Source organism: Oncorhynchus gorbuscha, linkage group LG10 (genome assembly GCF_021184085.1).
Source record: "Oncorhynchus gorbuscha isolate QuinsamMale2020 ecotype Even-year linkage group LG10, OgorEven_v1.0, whole genome shotgun sequence".
Classification (NCBI taxonomy): Eukaryota; Metazoa; Chordata; class Actinopteri; order Salmoniformes; family Salmonidae; genus Oncorhynchus; species Oncorhynchus gorbuscha.
The window spans coordinates 99,629,719-99,654,718 of record NC_060182.1 but is presented as its reverse complement, the minus strand read 5'-3'; the positions used below and the strand labels follow the sequence as shown (position 1 = coordinate 99,654,718).

Below are 25,000 nucleotides of genomic sequence, written 5' to 3'. Positions count from 1 at the left end.
CTGTCCATCGATTTGTACAGCAGACCCTCATACCAAATTGAGTGAAAAGCTTTTTTTGAAGTCAACAAAGCATGAGAAGATGTAACGAGTGCGCTGAAACCCTCAGTGGTTTCCTTCCTCTCCGGTAACTGAGTTGGACGAAAGGGCGCCTGTATCTTAGCAGTGACTGGGTGCATTGATACACCATCCAGAGTGACATTAATAACTTCACGCTGCTCAAAGGGATATTCAATGTTTGCTTTTTATTTACCCATCTACAATTCAAAAGGCACTCGCACATCTGAGCAATCTTTTTTGCAGGTGTGTGGTAACAGCTGAACAAGATGAAGGAAAAAGGAAACTGCACACTGCTCTTGATACTACCACTGATCTTTAATAAGCTTACGTATCGGCCTCACGGCCTTCCTCAGGGCTTTACGTATCGGCCTCACGGCCTTCCTCAGGGCTTTACGTATCGGCCTCATGGCCTTCCTCAGAGCTTTATGTATCGGCCTCACGGCCTTCCTCAGAGCTTTATGTATCGGCCTCACGGCCTTCCTCAGAGCTTTATGTATCGGCCTCATGGCCTTCCTCAGAGCTTTATGTATCGGCCTCACGGCCTTCCTCAGAGCTTTATGTATCGGCCTCATGGCCTTCCTCAGAGCTTTATGTATCGGCCTCATGGCCTTCCTCAGAGCTTTATGTATCGGCCTCATGGCCTTCCTCAGAGCTTTATGTATCGGCCTCACGGCCTTCCTCAGAGCTTTACATATCGGCCTCACGGCCTTCCTCAGAGCTTTACGTATCGGCCTCATGGCCTTCCTCAGAGCTTTACATAACGGCCTCATGGCCTTCCTCAGAGCTTTATGTATCGGCCTCATGGCCTTCCTCAGAGCTTTACATAACGGCCTCACGGCCTTCCTCAGAGCTTTACGTATCGGCCTCACGGCCTTCATCAGAGCTTTATGTATCGGCCTCACGGCCTTCCTCAGAGCTTTATGTATCGGCCTCATGGCCTTCCTCAGAGCTTTACATAACGGTCTCACTGCCTTCCTCAGAGCTTTACGTATCGGCCTCATGGCCTTCCTCAGAGCTTTACGTATCGGCCTCATAGTCTTCATCAGAACTTTACGTATCGGCCTCATAGTCTTCATCAGAACTTTACGTATCGGCCTCACTGCCTTCCTCAGAGCTTTTGTGAGTAAAAAAAAAAGAGCACCCTTGTGAAGACCTGGCCCCTCCCACATCCGTTCCACACATCGAAGGGGGTTGGAGGCCAAGGAAAAACAAATAAAGTCTGACAGCTCTTCTCCCGTTACTCCCCATATGCAAAAAAATATGTTGTCAATATATCGATACCACTTCAGGACTTTATTCAAAGATGTATTTTAGTTTTCATGATGAACAAACCGTTCTTCAAAAAGACCCACATAAAGGTTAGCGTAGCTCGGAGCGAATGTGGAGCCCATCGACGTTCCGTTCGCTAGGAGGTAGCATTCGTCATCAAACCTGACATAGTTATACATCAAAACATATTCAGCTCTAGAATAAAGTTTGTTAGGTGATATTCATAAGTATCTCTGTCTCTCAGATAGTGTGCTACTGCTGCCAGCCCCCCCCCCCCTCCCCACACAGGGAATGCTGGTATCTAGACTCTCGACATCTACTGTGACCAGAATACAGTCTTCTTTTAAACCTGTTATTGGTGAGATCTTGTCTATAAAGTCTATAGAGTCTTGTACATATGATGGCAATGCTTACACATGAGATTTAATAAAAGAGTCGACAACGGCTCTAGCATTGAGCCAACCACTGGTCTGCCTGGATAGTTGCCTTGTTGTGTTTTAGGTTTTGTGTAATTTCGGTAAAATGTACAGGCATGGACGTATGGCAGATTTTCAGCAAAGATATTCATATTCAGGTTTTGAGAAGGTTGTTTAAGGGCTCCAGATGAGAGCATATTTCCCTTTTGAACACCTGTGTGGGATCAACACTCAGGTCTGGATGACAGGTCTGGATGACAGGTCTGGATGACAGGTCTGGATGAATGGTCTGGATGACAGGTCTGGATGACAAGTCTGGATGACAGGTCTGGATGACAGGTCTGGATGACAGGTCTAGATGACAGGTCTGGATGATAGGTCTGGATGACAGGTCTGGATGACAGGTCTGGATGATAGGTCTGGATGACAGGTCTGGATGACAGGTCTGGATGAATGGTCTGGATGACAGGTCTGGATGACAAGTCTGGATGACAGGTCTGGATGACAGGTCTGGATGAATGGTCTGGATGATAGGTCTGGATGACAGGTCTGGATGACAGGTCTGGATGACAGGTCTGGGTGACTGGTCTGGATGACTGGTCTGGATGACTGGTCTGGGTGACAGGTCTGGATGACAGGTCTGGATGACAGGTCTGGATGACAGGTCTGGATGAATGATCTGGATGACTGGTCTGGGTGACAGGTCTGGGTGACTGGTCTGGGTGACTGGTCTGGGTGACAGGTCTGGATGACAGGTCTGGATGACAGGTCTGGGTGACTGGTCTGGGTGACTGGTCTGGGTGACAGGTCTGGATGACTGGTCTGGATGACTGGTCTGGATGACAGGTCTGGATGACAGGTCTGGATGAATGGTCTGGATGAATGGTCTGGATGAATGGTCTGGATGACAGTTGTACTCATTTCTGTTGTATTAAAAGTTGTGTTTGACCTGATAGGCAGTATTCCCCGTCCCGTAAGGCCCTGGTCAGAAGTAATGCAGTAGTAATGGTAGTAGTAATTAGTTAGTAGTAAGTAGTAATTTATATGTAATTGTGTGTCATTTGGGGGACACAGTGATTATTGGGAGTTTTACGGAAATGAACTGTGTTCTCTTTCTTCTTCGTCACTGGAGTCTCTCCTCTTCCTCACAGCAACTCCTCCGTGAGATGCAGCAGATGGCTAGCCGGCCGTTTGCCACCATCAACGTTGCCTTGGAAACGGACGAGGAGCCACCCGACCTGATTGGTGGAAACATCAAGGTGAGTGTGACATCAGACTGTGACATTAATTGTCCTGTCAGCCAATCCCCTTCCCCCTAGCCACTCACCTTTACATGTTAGTCATTCAGCAGACTCTCTTATCCAGAGAAACTCCCATTTAGTGAGTCATTCAGCAGACGCTCTTATCCAGAGAGACTCCCATTTAGTGAGTCATTCAGCAGACGCTCTTATCCAGAGAGACTCCCATTTAGTGAGTCATTCAGCAGACGCTCTTATCCAGAGAGACTCCCATTTAGTGAGTCATTCAGCAGACGCTCTTATCCAGAGAGACTCCCATTTAGTGAGTCATTCAGCAGACGCTCTTATCCAGAGAGACTCCCATTTAGTGAGTCATTCACCTGAAGATAGCTAGGTTGGACAACCACATATCTCAGTCATGGGAACTACCTGTTTCCTTAATAAAGAGGAGATTTTAGGAAAACACAAGTGCAAATAAGGCTGAGATGTCTTTAAGATACTGTGTGAAGAGGAAGGGTTTCAGATGTCTTTAAGATACTGAAGAGGAAGGGTTTCAGATGTCTTTAAGATCCTGAAGAGGAAGGGTTTCAGATGTCTTTAAGATCCTGAAGAGGAAGGGTTTCAGATGTCTTTAAGATACTGAAGAGGAAGGGTTTCAGATGTCTTTAAGATACTGTGTGAAGAGGAAGGGTTTCAGATGTCTTTAAGATACTGTGTGAAGAGGAAGGGTTTCAGATGTCTTTAAGATACTGAAGAGGAAGGGTTTCAGATGTCTTTAAGATACTGAAGAGGAAGGGTTTCAGATGTCTTTAAGATACTGTGTGAAGAGGAAGGGTTTCAGATGTCTTTAAGATACTGTGTGAAGAGGAAGGGTTTCAGATGTCTTTAAGATACTGTGTGAAGAGGAAGGGTTTCAGATGTCTTTAAGATACTGAAGAGGAAGGGTTTCAGATGTCTTTAAGATACTGAAGAGGAAGGGTTTCAGATGTCTTTAAGATACTGTGTGAAGAGGAAGGGTTTCAGATGTCTTTAAGATACTGTGTGAAGAGGAAGGGTTTCAGATGTCTTTAAGATACTGTGTGAAGAGGAAGGGTTTCAGATGTCTTTAAGATACTGAAGAGGAAGGGTTTCAGATGTCTTTAAGATACTGAAGAGGAAGGGTTTCAGATGTCTTTAAGATACTGAAGAGGAAGGGTTTCAGATGTCTTTAAGATCCTGAAGAGGAAGGGTTTCAGATGTCTTTAAGATACTGAAGAGGAAGGGTTTCAGATGTCTTTAAGATACTGAAGAGGAAGGGTGTGTGTGTGTGTGTGTGTGTGTGTGTGTGTGTGTGTGTGTGTGTGTGTGTGTGTGTGTGTGTGTGTGTGTGTGTGTGTGTGTGTGTGTGTGTGTGTGTGTGTGTGTGTGTGTGTGTGTGTGTGTGTGTGTGTGTGTGTGTGTGTGTGTGGGATGGAGGTGGTGAGCTGGACCATCAGATATTTTCCTACCTCCTCTCCATTCAGAGAAGGCAGGCAGCAGTACACTATGCTGTTTGTTCTGTCCTTGTGTTGTGGTTGTGCCGTTTTCTCAGGAGACTACGGTAGAGTATCGGCACCTGTGATTGGCCTCAGGCCTCGCACACGGGAAACATCATTAAAGTAGTTTATAGCAGCACAACACTGAATGTGGGGGGGAGAGGAAAGAAGAGGAGAGAAGAGTAGACAGGTCTGACAGATCTGGATGACAGGTCTGGATGACAGGTCTGGATGACAGGTCTGGATGATAGGTCTGGATGACAGGTCTGGATGACAGGTCTGGATGACAGGTCTGGATGACAGGTCTGGATGATAGGTCTGGATGACAGGTCTAGATGACAGGTCTGGATGACAGGTCTGGATGATGGGTCTGGATGACAGGTCTCGATGACAGGTCTGGATGACAGGTCTGGATGATAGGTCTGGATGACAGGTCTGGATGACAGGTCTGGATGATAGCTCTGGATGACTGGTCTGGATGACAGGTCTGACAGGTCTGGATGACAGGTCTGGATGACAGGTCTGGATGACAGGTCTGGATGACAGGTCTGGATGATAGGTCTGGATGACAGGTCTGGATGATAGGTCTAGATGACAGGTCTGGATGATAGGTCTGGATGACAGGTCTGGATGACAGGTCTGACAGATCTGGATGACAGATCTGGATGACAGGTCTGGATGACAGGTCTGGATGATAGCTCTGGATGACTGGTCTGGATGACAGGTCTGACAGATCTAGATGACAGGTCTGGATGACAGGTCTGGATGACAGGGCTGACAGGTCTGGATGACAGTTCTGGATGACAGATCTGACAGGTCTGGATGACAGGTCTGGATGACAGGTCTGAATGACAGGTCTGGATGACAGCTCTGAATGACAGGTCTGGATGACAGATCTGACAGGTCTGGATGACAGGTCTGGATGACAGGTCTGAATGACAGGTCTGGATGACAGGTCTGGATGACAGGTCTGGATGACAGGTCTAGATGACAGGTCTGGATGACAGGTCTGGATGACGGGTCTGGATGACAGGTCTCGATGACAGGTCTGGATGACAGGTCTGGATGATAGGTCTGGATGACAGGTCTGGATGACAGGTCTGGATGATAGCTCTGGATGACTGGTCTGGATGACAGGTCTGACATATCTAGATGACAGGTCTGGATGACAGGTCTGGATGACAGGTCTGGATGACAGGTCTGGATGATAGGTCTGGATGATAGGTCTAGATGACAGGTCTGGATGATAGGTCTGGATGACAGGTCTGGATGACAGGTCTGACAGATCTGGATGACAGATCTGGATGACAGGTCTGGATGACAGGTCTGGATGACAGGTCTGGATGATAGCTCTGGATGACTGGTCTGGATGACAGGTCTGACAGATCTAGATGACAGGTCTGGATGACAGGTCTGGATGACAGGTCTGGATGACAGGTCTGACAGGTCTGGATGACAGTTCTGGATGACAGATCTGACAGGTCTGGATGACAGGTCTGGATGACAGGTCTGAATGACAGGTCTGGATGACAGCTCTGAATGACAGGTCTGGATGACAGATCTGACAGGTCTGGATGACAGGTCTGGATGACAGGTCTGGATGACAGGTCTGAATGACAGGTCTGGATGACAGGTCTGGATGACAGGTCTGGATGATAGCTCTGAATGACAGGTCTGAATTACAGGTGTGGATGATAGCTCTGAATGACAGGTCTGGATGATAGCTCTGAATGACAGGTCTGGATGACAGGTCTGGATGATAGCTCTGAATGACAGGTCTGAATTACAGGTCTGGATGACAGCTCTGAATGACAGGTCTGAATGACAGGTATGATTGACAGGTCTGGATGACAGGTCTGACAGGTCTGGATGACAGGTCTGGATGACAGATCTGACAGGTCTGGATGACAGATCTGGATGTGAGACAGGTCTGGATGTGTGACAGGTCTGGATGAGAGGTAGAGAAGAGGGAAAGGAGGGGAGGAGGAGAGGAGAGGAGGGGTAGAGGGGAAACTGAGAGAATGAGAGGAGAGGGAGGGAGGAGAGGAGAGGGAAAGGGAGGAAATTAGATATATTCACCCAGCTAGAGTCCCTGAGGGAGAGGAGAGATGGAGGAGAGAGAGATCGTGGAGCATGTTGATGATGAGATTCATTATTTATTTCTGGATGTTAGTGACGGATGGATGGATGGATGGAGGGTATAGCATCAGGGTGACCGAAAGGATTACAAAATAGGAGTGTGTGATGCAGAAGGAAAAGGCCTAGGTTGGTTAACTAGATCATGGCCTGGTTATGGGACAGAAAACCCTGAAACCCCGCCTGGACACATTGATGGGGAGGGAGGGGAGGCTGAGGGTGGAGAGAGAGGGGAGGCTGGGGGTGGAGAGAGAGGGGAGGCTGGGGGCGGAGAGAGGGGAGGCAGGGGGTGGAGAGAGAGAAGGCGGGGGGTGGAGAGAGAGGGGAGACACGGGGTGTAGAGAGAGGGGAGGCAGGGGGTAGAGAGAGAGAGAAGGCAGGGGTGGAGAGAGAGGGGAGGCAGGGGGGAGAGAGAGGATGAAGGGGTGGAGAGAGAGGAGAGGCAGGGGGTGGAGAGAGAGGGGAGGCAGGGGTGGAGAGAGAGGGAGGATGGGGGTGGGGAGAGAGAAGGCAGGGGGTGGGGAGAGAGGAGGAGGAGGGGGTGGGGAGAGAGGCGGCAGGGGTGGGGAGAGAGGAGAAGGTGGTGGAGAGAGAGGAGGCAGGGGTGGGGAGAGAGAGGAGGTAGGGGTGGGGAGTGAGGGAGGCAGGGGGTGGAGAGAGAGGAGGCAGGGGATGGAGAGAGAGGGGAGGGTGGGGAGAGAGAAGGCAGGGGTGGGGAGAGAGAGAGGAGGCAGGGGTGGGGAGTGAGGGGAGGCAGGGGGTGGAGAGAGAGGAGGAAGGGGGTGGAGAGAGAGAGAGAGGCAGGGGGTGGAGAGAGAGGGGAGAGGCAGGGGATGGAGAGAGAGGGAGGGTGGGGAGACAGAGAAGGCAGGGGGTGGAGAGAGAGGGGAGGGTGGAGAGAGAGGGAGGCTGGGGGTGGAGAGAGAGGGGAGGGTGGGGGAGAGAGAAGGCAGGGGTGGGGAGAGAGGAGGAGGAGGGGGTGGGGAGAGAGAGGGGGCAGGCGGTGGGGAGAGAGGAGAAGGTGGTGGAGAGAGAGGGGGAGGCAGGGGGTCGGGAGAGAGGGGAGGCAGGGGGTGGAGAGAGAGGGGAGGGTGGGGAGAGAGAAGGCAGGGGCTGGAGAGAGAGGGGAGGCAGGGGTCGGGAGAGAGAGGAGGCAGGGGTTGGAGAGAGAGGGAGGGTGGGGAGAGAGAAGGCAGGGGCTGGAGAGAGAGAAGGCAGGGGGTGGGGAGAGAGAGGAGGCAGGGGGTGGAGAGAGAGAAGGCAGGGGTGGGGAGAGAGGAGGAGGCAGGGGGTGGAGAGAGAGAAGGCAGGGGGTGGGGAGAGAGGAGGAGGCAGGGGTGGGGAGAGAGAGGAGGCAGGGGGGTGGGGAGAGAGAGGGGAGGCAGGGGCTGGAGAGAGAGGGGAGGCAGGGGTGGGGAGAGAGAGGGGGAGGCAGGGGCTGGAGAGAGGGGGAGGCAGGGGCTGGAGAGAGAGGGGGAGGCAGGGGCTGGAGAGAGGGGAGGCAGGGCTGGAGAGAGAGGGGAGGCAGGGCTGGAGAGAGAGGGGAGGCAGGGGCTGGAGAGAGAGGGGAGGCAGGGGGTTGGGAGAGAGGGAGGCAGGGGGTGGGGAGAGAGGGAGGCAGGGGTGGGGAGAGAGTAGGCAGGGGGTGGGGAGAGAGGGGAGGCAGGGGGTGGGGAGAGAGAAGGCAGGGGTGGGGAGAGGGGAGGCTGGGGGTGGGGAGAGAGGGGAGGCAGGGGTGGGGAGAGAGAGGCAGGGGGTGGGGAGAGAGGGGGCAGGGGGTGGGGAGAGAGGGGGCAGGGGGTGGGGAGAGAGGGGGAGGCAGGGGGTGGGGAGAGAGAAGGCAGGGGGTGGGGAGAGAGGGGAGGCAGGGGTGGGGAGAGAGGGGGCAGGGGGTGGGGAGAGAGGGGGCAGGGGGTGGGGAGAGAGGGGGCAGGGGGGGGGAGAGAGAAGGCAGGGGGTGGGGAGAGAGAAGGCAGGGGTGGGGAGAGAGAAGGCAGGGGGTGGGGGAGAGAGGAGGAGGAGGAGGGGGTGGGGAGAGAGAGGGGGCAGGGGGTGGGGAGAGAGAGGAGGCAGGGGTGGGGAGAGAGAGAGGAGGCAAGGGGTGGGGAGAGAGGGGAGGCAGGGGGTGGGGAGAGAGGGAGGCAGGGGGTGGGGAGAGAGAGCGGGCAGGGGGTGGGGAGAGAGAGCGGGCAGGGGGTGGGGAGAGAGAGGAGGCAGGGGGTGGAGAGAGAGAGGAGGCAGGGGGTGGGGAGAGAGAGCGGGCAGGGGGTGGGGAGAGAGGGGAGACAGGGGGGGGGAGAGAGGAGGCAGGGGGGTGGGGAGAGAGAGGGAGGCAGGGGGTGGGGAGAGAGAGCGGGCAGGGGTGGGGAGAGAGAGGAGGCAGGGGGTGGGGAGAGAGAGGAGGCAGGGGGTGGGGAGAGAGAGGAGGCGGGGGTGGGGAGAGAGAGCGGGCAGGGGGTGGGGAGAGAGGGGAGACAGGGGTAGAGTCTGCAGGGCTTGGCCCTCCCACCTCTCCCGCTCAGCCCAGTCGAAGCTCTTCTCTTTCTAAGGAACAAAATGGTGGAACCAGCCTCCCCCTGAAGCCAGGACAGCAGAGTCCCTGCCCATCTTCTTCAAAGAGTATCTTAAATAATCCCCCCCCCCTGCCTTTCGTAAACTAACAATCACACAGCCCCCCTTGCCTTTCTTAAACTAACAATCACACAGCCCCTCCCCCCCCTCTCTATCTCTGACTTTGCTGATAACTACATTATTGAGAAAAAGTGTACTGACTATGACAGGTCCACCTAGCTATCTGAAGATGAATGTACTGACTATGACTGGTCCACCTAGCTATCTGAAGATGAATGTACTGACTATGACTGGTCCACCTAGCTATCTGGAGATGAATGTACTGACTATGACTGGTCCACCTAGCTATCTGAAGATGAATGTACTGACTATGACTGGTCCACCTAGCTATCTGGAGATGAATGTACTGACTATGACTGGTCCACCTAGCTATCTGAAGATGAATGTACTGACTATGACTGGTTCACCTAGCTATCTGAAGATGAATGTACTGACTATGACTGGTCCACCTAGCTATCTGAAGATGAATGTACTGACTATGACTGGTCCACCTAGCTATCTGGAGATGAATGTACTGACTATGACTGGTCCACCTAGCTATCTGAAGATGAATGTACTGACTATGACTGGTCCACCTAGCTATCTGAAGATGAATGTACTGACTATGACTGGTCCACCTAGCTATCTGAAGATGAATGTACTGACTATGACTGGTCCACCTAGCTATCTGAAGATGAATGTACTGACTATGACTGGTCCACCTAGCTATCTGGAGATGAATGTACTGACTATGACTGGTCCACCTAGCTATCTGGAGATGAATGTACTGACTATGACTGGTCCACCTAGCTATCTGAAGATGAATGTACTGACTATGACTGGTCCACCTAGCTATCTGGAGATGAATGTACTGACTATGACTGGTCCACCTAGCTATCTGGAGATGAATGTACTGACTATGACTGGTCCACCTAGCTATCTGAAGATGAATGTACTGACTATGACTGGTCCACCTAGCTATCTGAAGATGAATGTACTGACTATGACTGGTCCACCTAGCTATCTGGAGATGAATGTACTGACTATGACTGGTCCACCTAGCTATCTGGAGATGAATGTACTGACTATGACTGGTCCACCTAGCTATCTGAAGATGAATGTACTGACTATGACTGGTCCACCTAGCTATCTGGAGATGAATGTACTGACTATGACTGGTCCACCTAGCTATCTGAAGATGAATGTACTGACTATGACAATAATTAATCTAGTTCATCCTGGTCAAATCTCAATGTTTTATTTGCTCAAATGGATCCGTAAAGACATATTTTTCCATTTAGAAAGCAGTGAGTCACATCGATTACAGGGGACGGAAACGCAGATGATCTGGAATGTTTCACTACCATTTACACCAAAAAACTGGAAAGTCAGTAACATAGTAGACCTACTACCTCTAATCAATGTTTCAGTAGGACTACTACCTCTAATCAATGTTTCAGTAGACCTACTACCTCTAATCAATGTTTCAGTAGACCTACTACCTCTTATCAATGTTTCAGTAGATCTACTACCTCTAATCAATGTTTCAGTAGACCCACTACCTCTTATCAATGTTTCAGTAGACCCACTACCTCTTATCAATGTTTCAGTAGACCTACTACCTCTTATCAATGTTTCAGTAGACCCACTACCTCTAATCAATGTTTCAGTAGACCTATTACCTCTAATCAATGTTTCAGTAGACCCACTACCTCTTATCAATGTTTCAGTAGATCTACTACCTCTAATCAATGTTTCAGTAGATCTACTACCTCTTATCAATGTTTCAGTAGACCTACTACCTCTTATCAATGTTTCAGTAGGCCCACTACCTCTAATCAATGTTTCAGTAGGCCCACTATCTCTAATCAATGTTTCAGTAGACCCACTACCTCTTATCAATGTTTCAGTAAGACCACTACCTCTTATCAATGTTTCAGTAGGAACTACTACCTCTTATCAATGTTTCAGTAGACCCACTACCTCTTATCAATGTTTCAGTAGGACCTACTACCTCTTATCAATGTTTCAGTAGACCTACTACCTCTAATCAATGTTTCAGTAGACCTACTACCTCTAATCAATGTTTCAGTAGACCCACTACCTCTTATCAATGTTTCAGTAGACCCACTACCTCTAATCAATGTTTCAGTAGACCTACTACCTCTAATCAATGTTTCAGTAGACCTACTAAATCAAATCAATGTTTCAGTAGACCCACTACCTCTAATCAATGTTTCAGTAGACCTACTACCTCTCATCCATGTTTCAGTAGGACTACTACCTCTTATCAATGTTTCAGTAGACCCACTACCTCTCATCCATGTTTCAGTAGATCTACTACCTCTTATCAATGTTTCAGTAGACCTACTACCTCTTATCAATGTTTCAGTAGACCCACTACCTCTAATCAATGTTTCAGTAGACCCACTACCTCTAATCAATGTTGTTTCAGTAGACCTACTACCTCTAATCAATGTTTCAGTAGACCTACTACCTCTTATCAATGTTTCAGTAGGACCTACTACCTCTAATCAATGTTTCAGTAGGACTACTACCTCTTATCAATGTTTCAGTAGGACCTACTACCTCTAATCAATGTTTCAGTAGGACTACTACCTCTAATCAATGTTTCAGTAAGACCATTACCTCTTATCAATGTTTCAGTAGGACTACTACCTCTAATCAATGTTTCAGTAGACCCACTACCTCTTATCAATGTTTCAGTAGGACTACTACCTCTAATCAATGTTTCAGTAGACCCACTACCTCTTATCAATGTTTCAGTAGGACTACTACCTCTAATCAATGTTTCAGTAGACCCACTACCTCTTATCAATGTTTCAGTAAGACCACTACCTCTAATCAATGTTTCAGTAGGACCACTACCTGTAATCAATGAGGTATATAGAACTAGCTGTATATAGAACTAGCTGTATATAGAACTAGCTGTATATAGAACTAGCGGTATATAAACTAGCGGTATATAAACTAGCGGTATATAGAACTAGCGGTATATAGAACTAGCGGTATATAGAACTAGCGGTATATAGAACTAGCGGTATATAGAACTAGCGGTATATAAACTAGCTGTATATAAACTAGCTGTATATAAACTAGCGGTATATAAACTAGCGGTATATAGAACTAGCGGTATATAAACTAGCGGTATATAAACTAGCGGTATATAGAACTAGCGGTATATAAACTAGCTGTATATAAACTAGCGGTATATAGAACTAGCGGTATATAGAACTAGCGGTATATAGAACTAGCGGTATATAGAACTAGCGGTATATAGAACTAGCGGTATATAAACTAGCGGTATATAAACTAGCGGTATATAGAACTAGCGGTATATAGAACTAGCGGTATATAAACTAGCGGTATATAGAACTAGCGGTATATAGAACTAGCGGTATATAAACTAGCGGTATATAGAACTAGCGGTATATAAACTAGCGGTATATAAACTAGCGGTATATAGAACTAGCGGTATATAGAACTAGCGGTATATAAACTAGCGGTATATAGAACTAGCGGTATATAGAACTAGCGGTATATAGAACTAGCGGTATATAGAACTAGCGGTATATAGAACTAGCGGTATATAGAACTAGCGGTATATAGAACTAGCGGTATATAAACTAGCGGTATATAGAACTAGCGGTATATAGAACTAGCGGTATATAAACTAGCGGTATATAGAACTAGCGGTATATAGAACTAGCGGTATATAGAACTAACGGTATATAGAACTAACGGTATATAGAACTAGCGGTATATAGAACTAGCGGTATATAAACTAGCGGTATATAAACTAGCGGTATATAGAACTAGCGGTATATAAACTAGTGGTATATAAACTAGCGGTATATAAACTAGCGGTATATAAACTAGCGGTATATAGAACTAGCTGTATATAAACTAGCGGTATATAGAACTAGCTGTATATAGAACTAGCGGTATATAGAACTAGCGGTATATAAACTAGCGGTATATAGAACTAGCTGTATATAAACTAGCGGTATATAAACTAGCGGTATATAAACTAGCGGTATATAAACTAGCTGTATATAAACTAGCTGTATATAAACTAGCGGTATATAAACTAGCGGTATATAAACTAGCGGTATATAGAACTAGCTGTATATAGAACTAGCGGTATATAAACTAGCGGTATATAAACTAGCGGTATATAGAACTAGCGGTATATAAACTAGCGGTATATAGAACTAGCGGTATATAGAACTAGCTGTATATAAACTAGCGGTATATAAACTAGCGGTATATAAACTAGCTGTATATAAACTAGCGGTATATAGAACTAGCGGTATATAGAACTAGCGGTATATAGAACTAGCGGTATATAAACTAGCGGTATATAGAACTAGCGGTATATAAACTAGCGGTATATAGAACTAGCTGTATATAAACTAGCGGTATATAGAACTAGCGGTATATAGAACTAGCGGTATATAAACTAGCGGTATATAGAACTAGCGGTATATAAACTAGCGGTATATAAACTAGCGGTATATAGAACTAGCGGTATATAAACTAGCGGTATATAAACTAGCGGTATATAGAACTAGCGGTATATAAACTAGCGGTATATAAACTAGCGGTATATAGAACTAGCGGTATATAAACTAGCGGTATATAGAACTAGCGGTATATAAACTAGCGGTATATAGAACTAGCGGTATATAGAACTAGCGGTATATAGAACTAGCGGTATATAGAACTAGCGGTATATAAACTAGCGGTATATAAACTAGCGGTATATAGAACTAGCGGTATATAGAACTAGCGGTATATAAACTAGCGGTATATAAACTAGCGGTATATAGAACTAGCTGTATATAAACTAGCGGTATATAAACTAGCGGTATATAAACTAGCGGTATATAAACTAGCGGTATATAGAACTAGCGGTATATAAACTAGCGGTATATAGAACTAGCGGTGTATATAAACTAGCGGTATATAAACTAGCGGTATATAAACTAGCGGTATATAAACTAGCTGTATATAAACTAGCGGTATATAAACTAGCGGTATATAAACTAGCGGTATATAGAACTAGCTGTATATAGAACTAGCGGTATATAGAACTAGCGGTATATAGAACTAGCGGTATATAGAACTAGCGGTATATAGAACTAGCGGTATATAAACTAGCGGTATATAGAACTAGCGGTATATAGAACTAGCGGTATATAGAACTAGCGGTATATAGAACTAGCGGTATATAGAACTAGCGGTATATAGAACTAGCGGTATATAAACTAGCGGTATATAGAACTAGCGGTATATAGAACTAGCGGTATATAAACTAGCGGTATATAAACTAGCGGTATATAAACTAGCGGTATATAAACTAGCGGTATATAGAACTAGCGGTATATAAACTAGCGGTATATAGAACTAGCGGTATATAAACTAGCGGTATATAGAACTAGCGGTATATAAACTAGCGGTATATAGAACTAGCGGTATATAGAACTAGCGGTATATAGAACTAGCGGTATATAAACTAGCGGTATATAAACTAGCGGTATATAAACTAGCGGTATATGGAACTAGCGGTATATAAACTAGCGGTATATAAACTAGCGGTATATAGAACTAGCTGTATATAAACTAGCGGTATATAGAACTAGCGGTATATAAACTAGCGGTATATAGAAGTAGCTGTATATAAACTAGCGGTATATAAACTAGCGGTATATAGAACTAGCGGTATATAAACTAGCGGTATATAAACTAGCTGTATATAAACTAGCGGTATATAGAACTATCCTTATATAGAACTAGCGGTATATACACTAGCGGTATATAAACTAGCGGTATATAAACTAGCGGTATATAAACTAGCGGTATATAGAACTAGCGGTATATAAACTAGCGGTATATAAACTAGCGGTATATAGAACTAGCGGTATATAGAACTAGCGGTATATAAACTAGCGGTATATAGAACTAGCGGTATATAGAACTAGCGGTATATAAACTAGCTGTATATAAACTAGCGGTATATAGAACTAGCGGTATATAGAACTAGCGGTATATAAACTAGCGGTATATAGAACTAGCGGTATATAAACTAGCGGTATATAAACTAGCGGTATATAGAACTAGCGGTATATAGAACTAGCGGTATATAGAACTAGCGGTATATAGAACTAGCGGTATATAGAACTAGCGGTATATAGAACTAGCGGTATATAAACTAGCGGTATATAGAACTAGCGGTATATAGAACTAGCGGTATATAGAACTAGCGGTATATAAACTAGCGGTATATAAACTAGCGGTATATAGAACTAGCGGTATATAGAACTAGCGGTATATAGAACTAGCGGTATATACTAAAACAGCGTATATATATATATATATATATATATATATATATTAACAAGCAGTATATACTAAAAGCAGTGTGTATATATATATATATGTTAACAAGCAGTATATACTAAAACAGCGTATATATATATATTAACTAAAAGCAGTATATACTAAAAGCAGTGTGTATATATATATATATATTAACAAGCAGTATATACTAAAACAGCGTATATATATATATATATATATATATTAACAAGCAGTATATACTAAAAGCAGTGTGTATATATATATATATATATATTAACAAGCAGTATATACTAAAACAGCGTATATATATATATATATATATATATATATATATATATATATATATATATATATATAAACAAGCAGTATATACTAAAAGCAGTGTGTATATATATATATTAACTAAAAGCAGTATATACTAAAAGCAGTGTGTATATATATATATATATATATTAACAAGCAGTATATACTAAAAGCAGTGTGTATATATATATATATTAACAAGCAGTATATACTAAAACAGCGTGTATATATATATATATATTAACAAGCAGTATATACTAAAACAGCGTATATATATATATATATATATATATATATATATATATATATATATATTAACAAGCAGTATATACTAAAAGCAGTGTGTGTATATATATATATATTAACTAAAAGCAGTATATACTAAAAGCAGTGTGTATATATATATATATTAACTAAAAGCAGTATATACTAAAAGCAGTGTGTATATATATATATATATTAACTAAAAGCAGTATATACTAAAAGCAGTGTGTATATATATATATATATTAACAAGCAGTATATACTAAAACAGCGTATATATATATATATATATATATATATTAACAAGCAGTATATACTAAAAGCAGTGTGTATATATATATTAACTAGCAGTATATACTAAAAGCAGTGTGTATATATATATTAACAAGCAGTATATACTAAAAGCAGTGTATATATATATTAACAAGCAGTATATACTAAAAGCAGTGTGTATATATATATATTAACAAGCAGTATATACTACTAGTATTTCAACTAGCTGTAGGAATGGAAGATGGAATGTTCCAGGTTTCTCCTGACAACCTAAAGGAAAGTTTCAGTCTGGATGAAAGGACAGCTTCAGAGAAGGAAGAGGAAAGGGAGGGAAGAGAGAGGGAGGAGAGAGAGAGGATGGGAAGAGAGAGGGAGGAGAGAGAGAGGGAGGGAATAGAGAGGGAGGAGAGAGAGAGGGAGGAAGAGAGAGGGAGGAAGAGAGAGAGAGGGAGATGAAGAGAGAGGGAGGAGAGAGAGAGGGAGGGAAGAGAGAGGGAGGAGAGAGAGAGGGAAGAGATAGAGAGGGAGATGAAGAGAAGAGAGAGGAGAGGAGAGGTGGAGGGAAGAGAGAGGAGAGATAGAGGGAGGGAAGAGAGAGGAGAGATGGAGGGAGGGAAGAGAGAGGAGAGATGTAGGGAAAAGAGAGGTGAAGAGAGAGGAGAGGAGAGGTGGAGGGAGGAGAGATGGAGGGAGGGAAGAGAGAGGAGAGATGGAGGGAGGGAAGAGAGAGGAGAGATGGAGGGAAGAGAAGAGAGAGGAGAGATGGAGGGAAGAGAAGAGAGAGGAGAGATGGAGGGAAGAGAAGAGAGAGGAGAGATGGAGGGAGGGAAGAGAGAGGAGAGATGGAGGGAAGAGAGAGGAGAGATGGAGGGAAGAGAAGAGAGAGGAGAGATGGAGGGAGGGAAGAGAGAGGAGAGATGGAGGGAGGGAAGAGAGAGGAGAGATGGAGGGAAGAGAGAGGAGAGATGGAGGGAAGAGAAGAGAGAGGAGAGATGGAGGGAAGAGAAGAGAGAGGAGAGATGGAGGGAAGAGAAGAGAGAGGAGAGATGGAGGGAAGAGAAGAGAGAGGAGAGATGGAGGGAGGGAAGAGAGAGGAGATATGGAGGGAGGGAAGAGAGAGGAGAGATGGAGGGAAGAGAGAGGAGAGATGGAGGGAAGAGAAGAGAGAGGAGAGATGGAGGGAAGAGAAGAGAGAGGAGAGATGGAGGGAAGAGAAGAGAGAGGAGAGATGGAGGGAAGAGAAGAGAGAGGAGAGATGGAGGGAAGAGAGAGGAGAGATAGGGGAAGAGAAGAGAGAGGAGAGATGGAGGGAAGAGAAGAGAGAGGAGAGATGGAGGGAAGAGAAGAGAGAGGAGAGATGGAGGGAAGAGAAGAGAGAGGAGAGATGGAGGGAAGAGAGAGAGAGAGGAGAGATGGAGGGAAGAGAAGAGAGAGGAGAGATGGAGGGAAGAGAAGAGAGAGGAGAGATGGAGGGAAGAGAAGAGAGAGGAGAGATGGAGGAAGGAGGAGAGAGAGAGAGGAGAGAGGATGGAGGAAGAGAAGAGAGAGGAGAGATGGAGGGAAGAGAAGAGAGAGGAGAGATGGAGGGAAGAGAAGAGAGAGGAGAGATGGAGGGAGGGAAGAGAGAGGAGAGAGAGATGGAAGAGGGAGAGATGGAGGAAGAGAGAGAGAGAGATGGAGGGAAGAGAGAGAGGAGAGATGGAGGGAAGAGAAGAGAGAGGAGAGATGGAGGGAAGAGAAGAGAGAGGAGAGATGGAGGGAAGAGAAGAGAGAGGAGAGATGGAGGGAAGAGAAGAGAGAGGAGAGATGGAGGGAAGAGAGAGGAGAGAGAAGAGAGATGGAGAGATGGAAGAGAGAGGAGAGATGAGGGAAGAGAAGAGAGAGGAGAGATGGAGGGAAGAGAAGAGAGAGGAGAGATGGAGGGAAGAGAAGAGAGAGGAGAGATGGAGGGAAGAAGAGAAGAGAGAGGAGGAGATGGAGGAGGATGGAGGAAGAGAAGAGAGAGGAGAGATGGAGGGAAGAGAAGAGAGAGGAGAGATGGAGGGAAGAGAAGAGAGAGGAGAGATGGAGGGAAGAGAAGAGAGAGGAGAGGAGAGATGGAGGGAAGAGAAGAGAGAGGAGAGGAGAGATGGAGGGAAGAGAAGAGAGAGGAGAGGAGAGATGGAGGGAAGAGAAGAGAGAGGAGAGATGGAGGGAAGAGAAGAGAGAGGAGAGGAGAGATGGAGGGAAGAGAAGAGAGAGGAGAGGAGAGATGGAGGGAAGAGAAGAGAGAGGAGAGGAGAGATGGAGGGAAGAGAAGAGAGAGGAGAGGAGAGATGAGATGGAGGAAGAAGAGAGAGATGGAGGGAAGATGAAGAGGAGAGATGGAGGGAAGAGATAGGAGAGATGGAGGGAAGAGAAGAGAGAGGAGAGGTGGAGATGAGAAGAGAGAGGAGAGATGGAGAAGAGAACAGAGAGAGAGATGGAGGGAAGAGAAGAGAGAGGAGAGATGGAGGGAAGAGAAGAGAGGGAGAGATGGAGGAGGGAAGAGAGAGGAGAGATGGAGGGAAGAGAAGAGAGAGGAGAGATGGAGGGAAGAGAAGAGAGAGGAGAGATGGAGGGAAGAGAGAGGAGAGATGGAGGGAAGAGAAGAGAGAGGAGAGATGGAGGGAAGAGAAGAGAGAGGAGAGATGGAGGGAAGAGAAGAGAGAGGAGAGATGGAGGGAAGAGAAGAGAGAGGAGAGATGGAGGGAGGGAAGAGAGAGAGAGATGGAGGGAAGAAGAGAGAGAGAGATGGAGGGAAGAGAAGAGAGAGTAGAGATGGAGGGAAGAGAAGAGAGATGAGGGAAGAAGAGAGAGGAGAGATGGAGGGAAGAGAAGAGAGAGGAGAGATGGAGGAAGAGAAGAGAGAGGAGAGATGGAGGGAAGAGAAGAGAGAGAGGAGAGATGGAGGGAAAGAGAGAGAGAGAGGGAGAGATGGAGGGAAGAGAAGAGAGAGGAGAGATGGAGGGAAGAGAAGAGAGAGAGGGAGAGATGGAGGGAAGAGAAGAGAGAGGAGAGATGGAGGAAGAGAAGAGAGAGAGAGAGAGGAGAGATGGAGGAGAAGAGAAAGAGAGAGGAGAGGATGATGGAGGGAAGAGAAGAGAGAGGAGAGGAGAGATGGAGGGAAGAGAAGAGAGAGGAGAGAGAGAGAGGGAAGATGGAGGGAAGAGAGAGGAGAGATGGAGGGAAGAGAAGAGAGAGGAGAGATGGAGGGAAGAGAAGAGAGAGATGGAGGGAAGATGGAGGGAAGAGGAAGAGAAGAGAGAGGAGAGATGGAGGGAAGAGAAGAGAGAGGAGAGATGGAGGGAAGGAAGAGAGAAGAGATGGAGAAGAGAAGAGAGAGGAGAGATGGAGGGAAGAGAAGAGAGGAGAGATGGAGGGAAGAGAAGAGAGAGGAGAGATGGAGGGAAGAGAGAGAAGAGATGGAGGAGAGAAGAGAGAGGAGAGATGGAGGGAAGAGAAGAGAGAGGAGAGATGGAGGGAAGAGAAGAGAGAGGAGAGATGGAGGGAAGAGAAGAGAGAGAGAGATGGAGGGAAGAGAAGAGAGAGGAGAGATGGAGGGAAGAGAGAGGAGGGAGATGGAGAGAAGAGAGAGGAGAGATGGAGGAAGAGAAGAGAGAGAGAGAGATGGAGGGAAGAGAAGAGAGAGGAGAGATGGAGGGAAGAGAAGAGAGAGAGAGATGGAGGGAAGAGAAGAGAGAGAGAGATGGAGGAAGAGAAGAGAGAGGAGAGATGGAGGGAAGAGAAGAAGAGAGAGATGGAGGGAGAGAGAGGAGGGAAGAGAAGAGAGAGGAGAGATGGAGGGAAGAGAAGAGAGAGGAGAGATGGAGGGAAGAGAAGAGAGAGAGATGGAGGAAGAAGAGAGAGGAGAGATGGAGGGAAGAGAAGAGAGAGGAGAGATGGAGGGAAGAGAAGAGAGAGGAGAGATGGAGGGAAGAGAAGAGAGAGGAGAGATGGAGGGAAGAGAAGAGAGAGAGATGGAGGGAAGAGAAGAGAGAGGAGAGATGGAGGGAAGAGAAGAGAGAGAGAGATGGAGGGAGAGAGAGGAGAGATGGAGGAAGAGAGAGGAGAGATGGAGGGAAGAGAAGAGAGAGGAGAGATGGAGGGAAGAGAAGAGAGAGGAGAGATGGAGGGAAGAGAGAGGAGAGATGGAGGGAAGAGAAGAGAGAGGAGAGATGGAGGGAAGAGAAGAGAGAGGAGAGATGGAGGGAAGAGAAGAGAGAGAGAGGAGAGATGGAGGGAAGAGAAGAGAGAGGAGAGATGGAGGGAAGAGAAGAGAGAGGAGAGATGGAGGGAAGAGAAGAGAGAGGAGAGATGGAGGGAAGAGAAGAGAGAGGAGAGAGGAGGAGGGAAGAGAAGAGAGAGGAGAGGAGATGGAGGGAAGAGAAGAGAGAGAGATGGAGGGAAGAGAAGAGAGAGAGAGAGATGGAGGGAAGAGAAGAGAGAGAGAGATGGAGGGAGAGAAGAGAGGAGAGATGGAGGGAAGAGAAGAGAGAGAGAGAGATGGAGGGAAGAGAGAGAGAGGGAAGAGAAGAGAGAGGAGAGATGGAGGGAAGAGAGAGAGAGAGGAGAGAGAGAGAGGAGAGATGGAGGGAAGAGAAGAGAGAGGAGAGATGGAGGGATGGAGGGAAGAGAAGAGAGAGGAGAGATGGAGGGAAGAGAAGAGAGAGGAGAGATGGAGGGAAGAGAAGAGAGAGGAGAGATGGAGGGAAGAGAAGAGAGAGGAGAGATGGAGGGAAGAGAAGAGAGAGGAGAGGAGAGATGGAGGGAAGAGAAGAGAGAGGAGAGGAGAGATGGAGGGAGGGAAGAGAGAGGAGAGATGGAGGGAAGAGAAGAGAGAGGAGAGATGGAGGGAAGAGAAGAGAGAGGAGAGATGGAGGGAAGAGAAGAGAGAGGAGAGATGGAGGGAAGAGAAGAGAGAGGAGAGATGGAGGAAGAGGAGGAAGAGAGAGAGAGGAGAGATGGAGGGAAGAGAAGAGAGAGGAGAGATGGAGGGAAGAGAAGAGAGAGGAGAGATGGAGGGAAGAGAAGAGAGAGGAGAGAGAGGAGAGATGGAGGGAAGAGAAGAGAGAGGAGAGATGGAGGGAAGAGAAGAGAGAGGAGAGATGGAGGGAAGAGAAGAGAGAGGAGAGATGGAGGGAAGAGAAGAGAGAGGAGAGATGGAGGGAAGAGAAGAGAGAGGAGAGATGGAGAGAGAAGAGAGAGGAGAGATGGAGGGAAGAGAAGAGAGAGAGGAGAGATGGAGGGAAGAGAAGAGAGAGGAGAGATGGAGGGAAGAGAAGAGAGAGGAGAGATGGAGGGAAGAGAAGAGAGAGGAGAGATGGAGGGAAGACAAGAGAAGAGAGATAGGAGAGATGGAGAGAAGAGAAGGGAAGAGAGGAGAGATGGAGAGATGAGGGAGAGAAGAGAGAGGAGAGATGAGGGAAGAGAGAGGAGAGATGGAGGGAAGAGAAGAGAGAGGAGAGATGGAGGGAAGAGAAGAGAGAGGAGAGATGGAGGGAAGAGAAGAGAGAGGAGAGATGGAGGGAAGAGAAGAGAGAGGAGAGATGGAGGAAGAGAAGAGAGAGGAGAGATGGAGGGAAGAGAAGAGAGAGGAGAGATGGAGGGAAGAGAAGAGAGAGGAGAGAATGGAGGAAGAGAAGAGAGAGGAGAGATGGAGGGAAGAGAAGAGAGGAGAGATGGAGGAGGGAAGAGAGAGAGAGATGGAGGGAGAGAAGAGAGAGGAGAGATGGAGGGAAGAGAAGAGAGAGGAGAGATGGAGGGAAGAGAAGAGAGAGGAGAGATGGAGGGAAGAGAAGAGAGATGGAGAGATGGAGGGAAGAGAAGAGAGATGGAGAGATGGAGGATGGAGGAAGAGAGAGAGAGGAGATGGAGGGAAGAGAGAGAGAGAGAGGAGAGATGGAGGGAAGAGATGGAGAGGAAGAGAAGAGGAGAGATGGAGGGAAGAGAAGAGAGAGGAGAGATGGAGGGAAGAGAAGAGAGAGGAGAGATGGAGGGAAGAGAAGAGAGAGGAGAGATGGAGGGAAGAGAAGAGAGAGGAGAGATGGAGGGAAGAGAGAGAGAGAGAGATGGAGGAAGAGAGAGGAGGAGAGAGGAGGAGAAGAGAGAGGAGAGATGGAGGGAAGAGAAGAGAGAGGAGAGATGGAGGGAAGAGAAGAGAGAGGAGAGATGGAGGGAAGAGAAGAGAGAGGAGAGATGGAGGGAAGAGAAGAGAGAGGAGAGATGGAGGGAAGAGGAAGAGAGGAGAGATGGAGAAGAGAGAGGAGAGATGGAGGGAAGAGAAGAGAGAGGAGAGATGGAGGGAAGAGAAGAAGAGAGAGGAGAGATGGAGGAAGAGAAGAGAGAGGAGAGAGAGATGGAGGAGAAGAGAAGAGAGGAGAGATGGAGGGAAGAGAAGAGAGAGAGAGGAGAGATGGAGGGAAGAGAAGAGAGAGGAGAGGAGAGATGGAGGGAAGAGAAGAGAGAGGAGAGGAGAGATGGAGGGAAGAGAAGAGAGAGGAGAGGAGAGATGGAGGGAAGAGAAGAGAGAGGAGAGGAGAGATGGAGGGAAGAGAAGAGAGAGGAGGAGATGGAGGGAAGAGAAGAGAGAGGAGAGATGGAGGGAAGAGAAGAGAGAGGAGAGATGGAGGGAGAGAGAGGAGAGAGATGGAGGGAGAAGAGAGGAGAGATGGAGGGAGAAGAGAGAGAGAGAGGAGAGATGGAGGGAAGAGAAGAGAGAGGAGAGATGGAGGGAAGAGAAGAGGAGGAGATGGAGGGAAGAGAAGAAGAGAGAGATGGAGGAAGAGAAGAGAGAGGAGATGGAGGGAAGAGAAGAGAGAGGAGAGATGGAGGGAAGAGAAGAGAGAGGAGAGGAGAGATGGAGGGAAGAGAAGAGAGAGGAGAGGAGAGATGGAGGGAAGAGAGAGAGAGGAGAGATGGAGGGAAGAGAAGAGAGAGGAGAGGAGAGATGGAGGGAAGAGAAGAGAGAGGAGAGGAGAGATGGAGGGAGGGAAGAGAGAGGAGAGATGGAGGGAAGAGAGAGAGAGATGAGAGGAAGAGAAGAGAGAGGGAGAGATGAAGAGAAGAGAGAGGAGAGATGGAGGGAAGAGAAGAGAGAGAGAGAGGAGAAGAGGGAGGGAAGAGAGAGAGAGATGGAGGGAAGAGAAGAGAGAGGAGAGATGGAGGGAAGAGAAGAGAGAGGAGAGATGGAGGGAAGAGAAGAGAGAGGAGAGATGGAGGGAAGAGAAGAGAGAGGAGAGATGGAGGGAAGAGAAGAGAGAGGAGAGATGGAGGGAAGAGAAGAGAGAGGAGAGATGGAGGGAGGGAAGAGAGGAGAGATGGAGGGAAGAGAAGAGAGAGGAGAGATGGAGGGAAGAGAAGAGAGAGGAGAGATGGAGGGAAGAGAAGAGAGAGGAGAGGAGAGATGGAGGGAAGAGAAGAGAGAGGAGAGATGGAGGGAAGAGAAGAGAGAGGAGAGATGGAGGGAAGAGAAGAGAGAGGAGAGATGGAGGGAAGACAAGAGAGAGGAGAGATGGAGGGAAGACAAGAGAGAGGAGAGATAGAGGGAAGAGAAGAGAGAGGAGAGATGAAGGGAAGAGAGAGAGAGAGAGGAGAGATGGAGGGAAGAGAAGAGAGAGGAGAGATGGAGGGAAGAGAGAGGAGAGATGGAGGGAGGGAAGAGAAGAGAGAGGAGAGATGGAGGGAAGAGAGAGAGAGAGAGGAGAGATGGAGGGAGGGAAGAGAAGAGAGAGGAGAGATGGAGGGAAGAGAGAGGAGAGATGGAGGGAAGAGAAGAGAGAGGAGAGATGGAGGGAAGAGAAGAGAGAGGAGAGATGGAGGGAGGGAAGAGAGAGGAGAGATGGAGGGAAGAGAAGAGAGAGGAGAGGTGGAGGGAAGAGAAGAGAGAGGAGAGATGGAGGGAAGAGAAGAGAGAGGAGAGATGGAGGGAAGAGAAGAGAGAGGAGAGATGGAGGGAAGAGAAGAGAGAGGAGAGGTGGAGGGAAGAGAAGAGAGAGGAGAGATGGAGGGAAGAGAGAGGAGAGATGGAGGGAAGAGAAGAGAGAGGAGAGATGGAGGGAAGAGAAGAGAGAGGATAAATGTGTAAAATGGGTCAGAATATGAATATGATTAGTCTTTCTCTGTGTGTTCTCACTCGGAAAGAGGTGTGTGTGTTCTCCGTGTCACTTCCTCCCTAGTTAGGTGTGTGTGTTCTCTCTGTTTGAGAGAGAGAGAGAGAGAGAGGGAGAGAGAGAGAGGGAGAGAGAGAGAGCAAGAGAGAGAAAGAGCAAGAGAGAGAGAGATAGAGAGAGAGAGAGAGAGAGAGAGAGAGAGAGAGAGAGAGAGAGAGAGAGAGAGAGAGAGAGGCCATTGCCCATTTAGCTGTCCAGCTCAGGAGCCATTTCCCTCAGATCTCACAGACCCACAACGAATTAGAAAAGAAACCACATTTTGATAACCTCTCATATCTACTGGGTGAAATACCACAGTGTGCATCACAGCAGCAAGATTTGTGACCTGTTGTCACGAGAAAAGGGCA

At 47.3% G+C, this 25,000-nt stretch overlaps 1 protein-coding gene across 5 annotated transcripts in view; it reads left to right on the top strand.

The window, feature by feature from the left end:
* atrn (attractin) overlaps positions 1-25,000 on the top strand; it is a 258,397-nt gene that overhangs the window by 219,300 nt on the left and 14,097 nt on the right. For all 5 annotated transcript variants that reach the window (XM_046367620.1, XM_046367619.1, XM_046367616.1 and 2 more), the window contains exon 27: positions 2,894-3,001. In XM_046367620.1, coding sequence (XP_046223576.1) covers positions 2,894-3,001 — 108 coding nt within the window. The remainder of the gene's footprint in view (positions 1-2,893; positions 3,002-25,000) is intronic.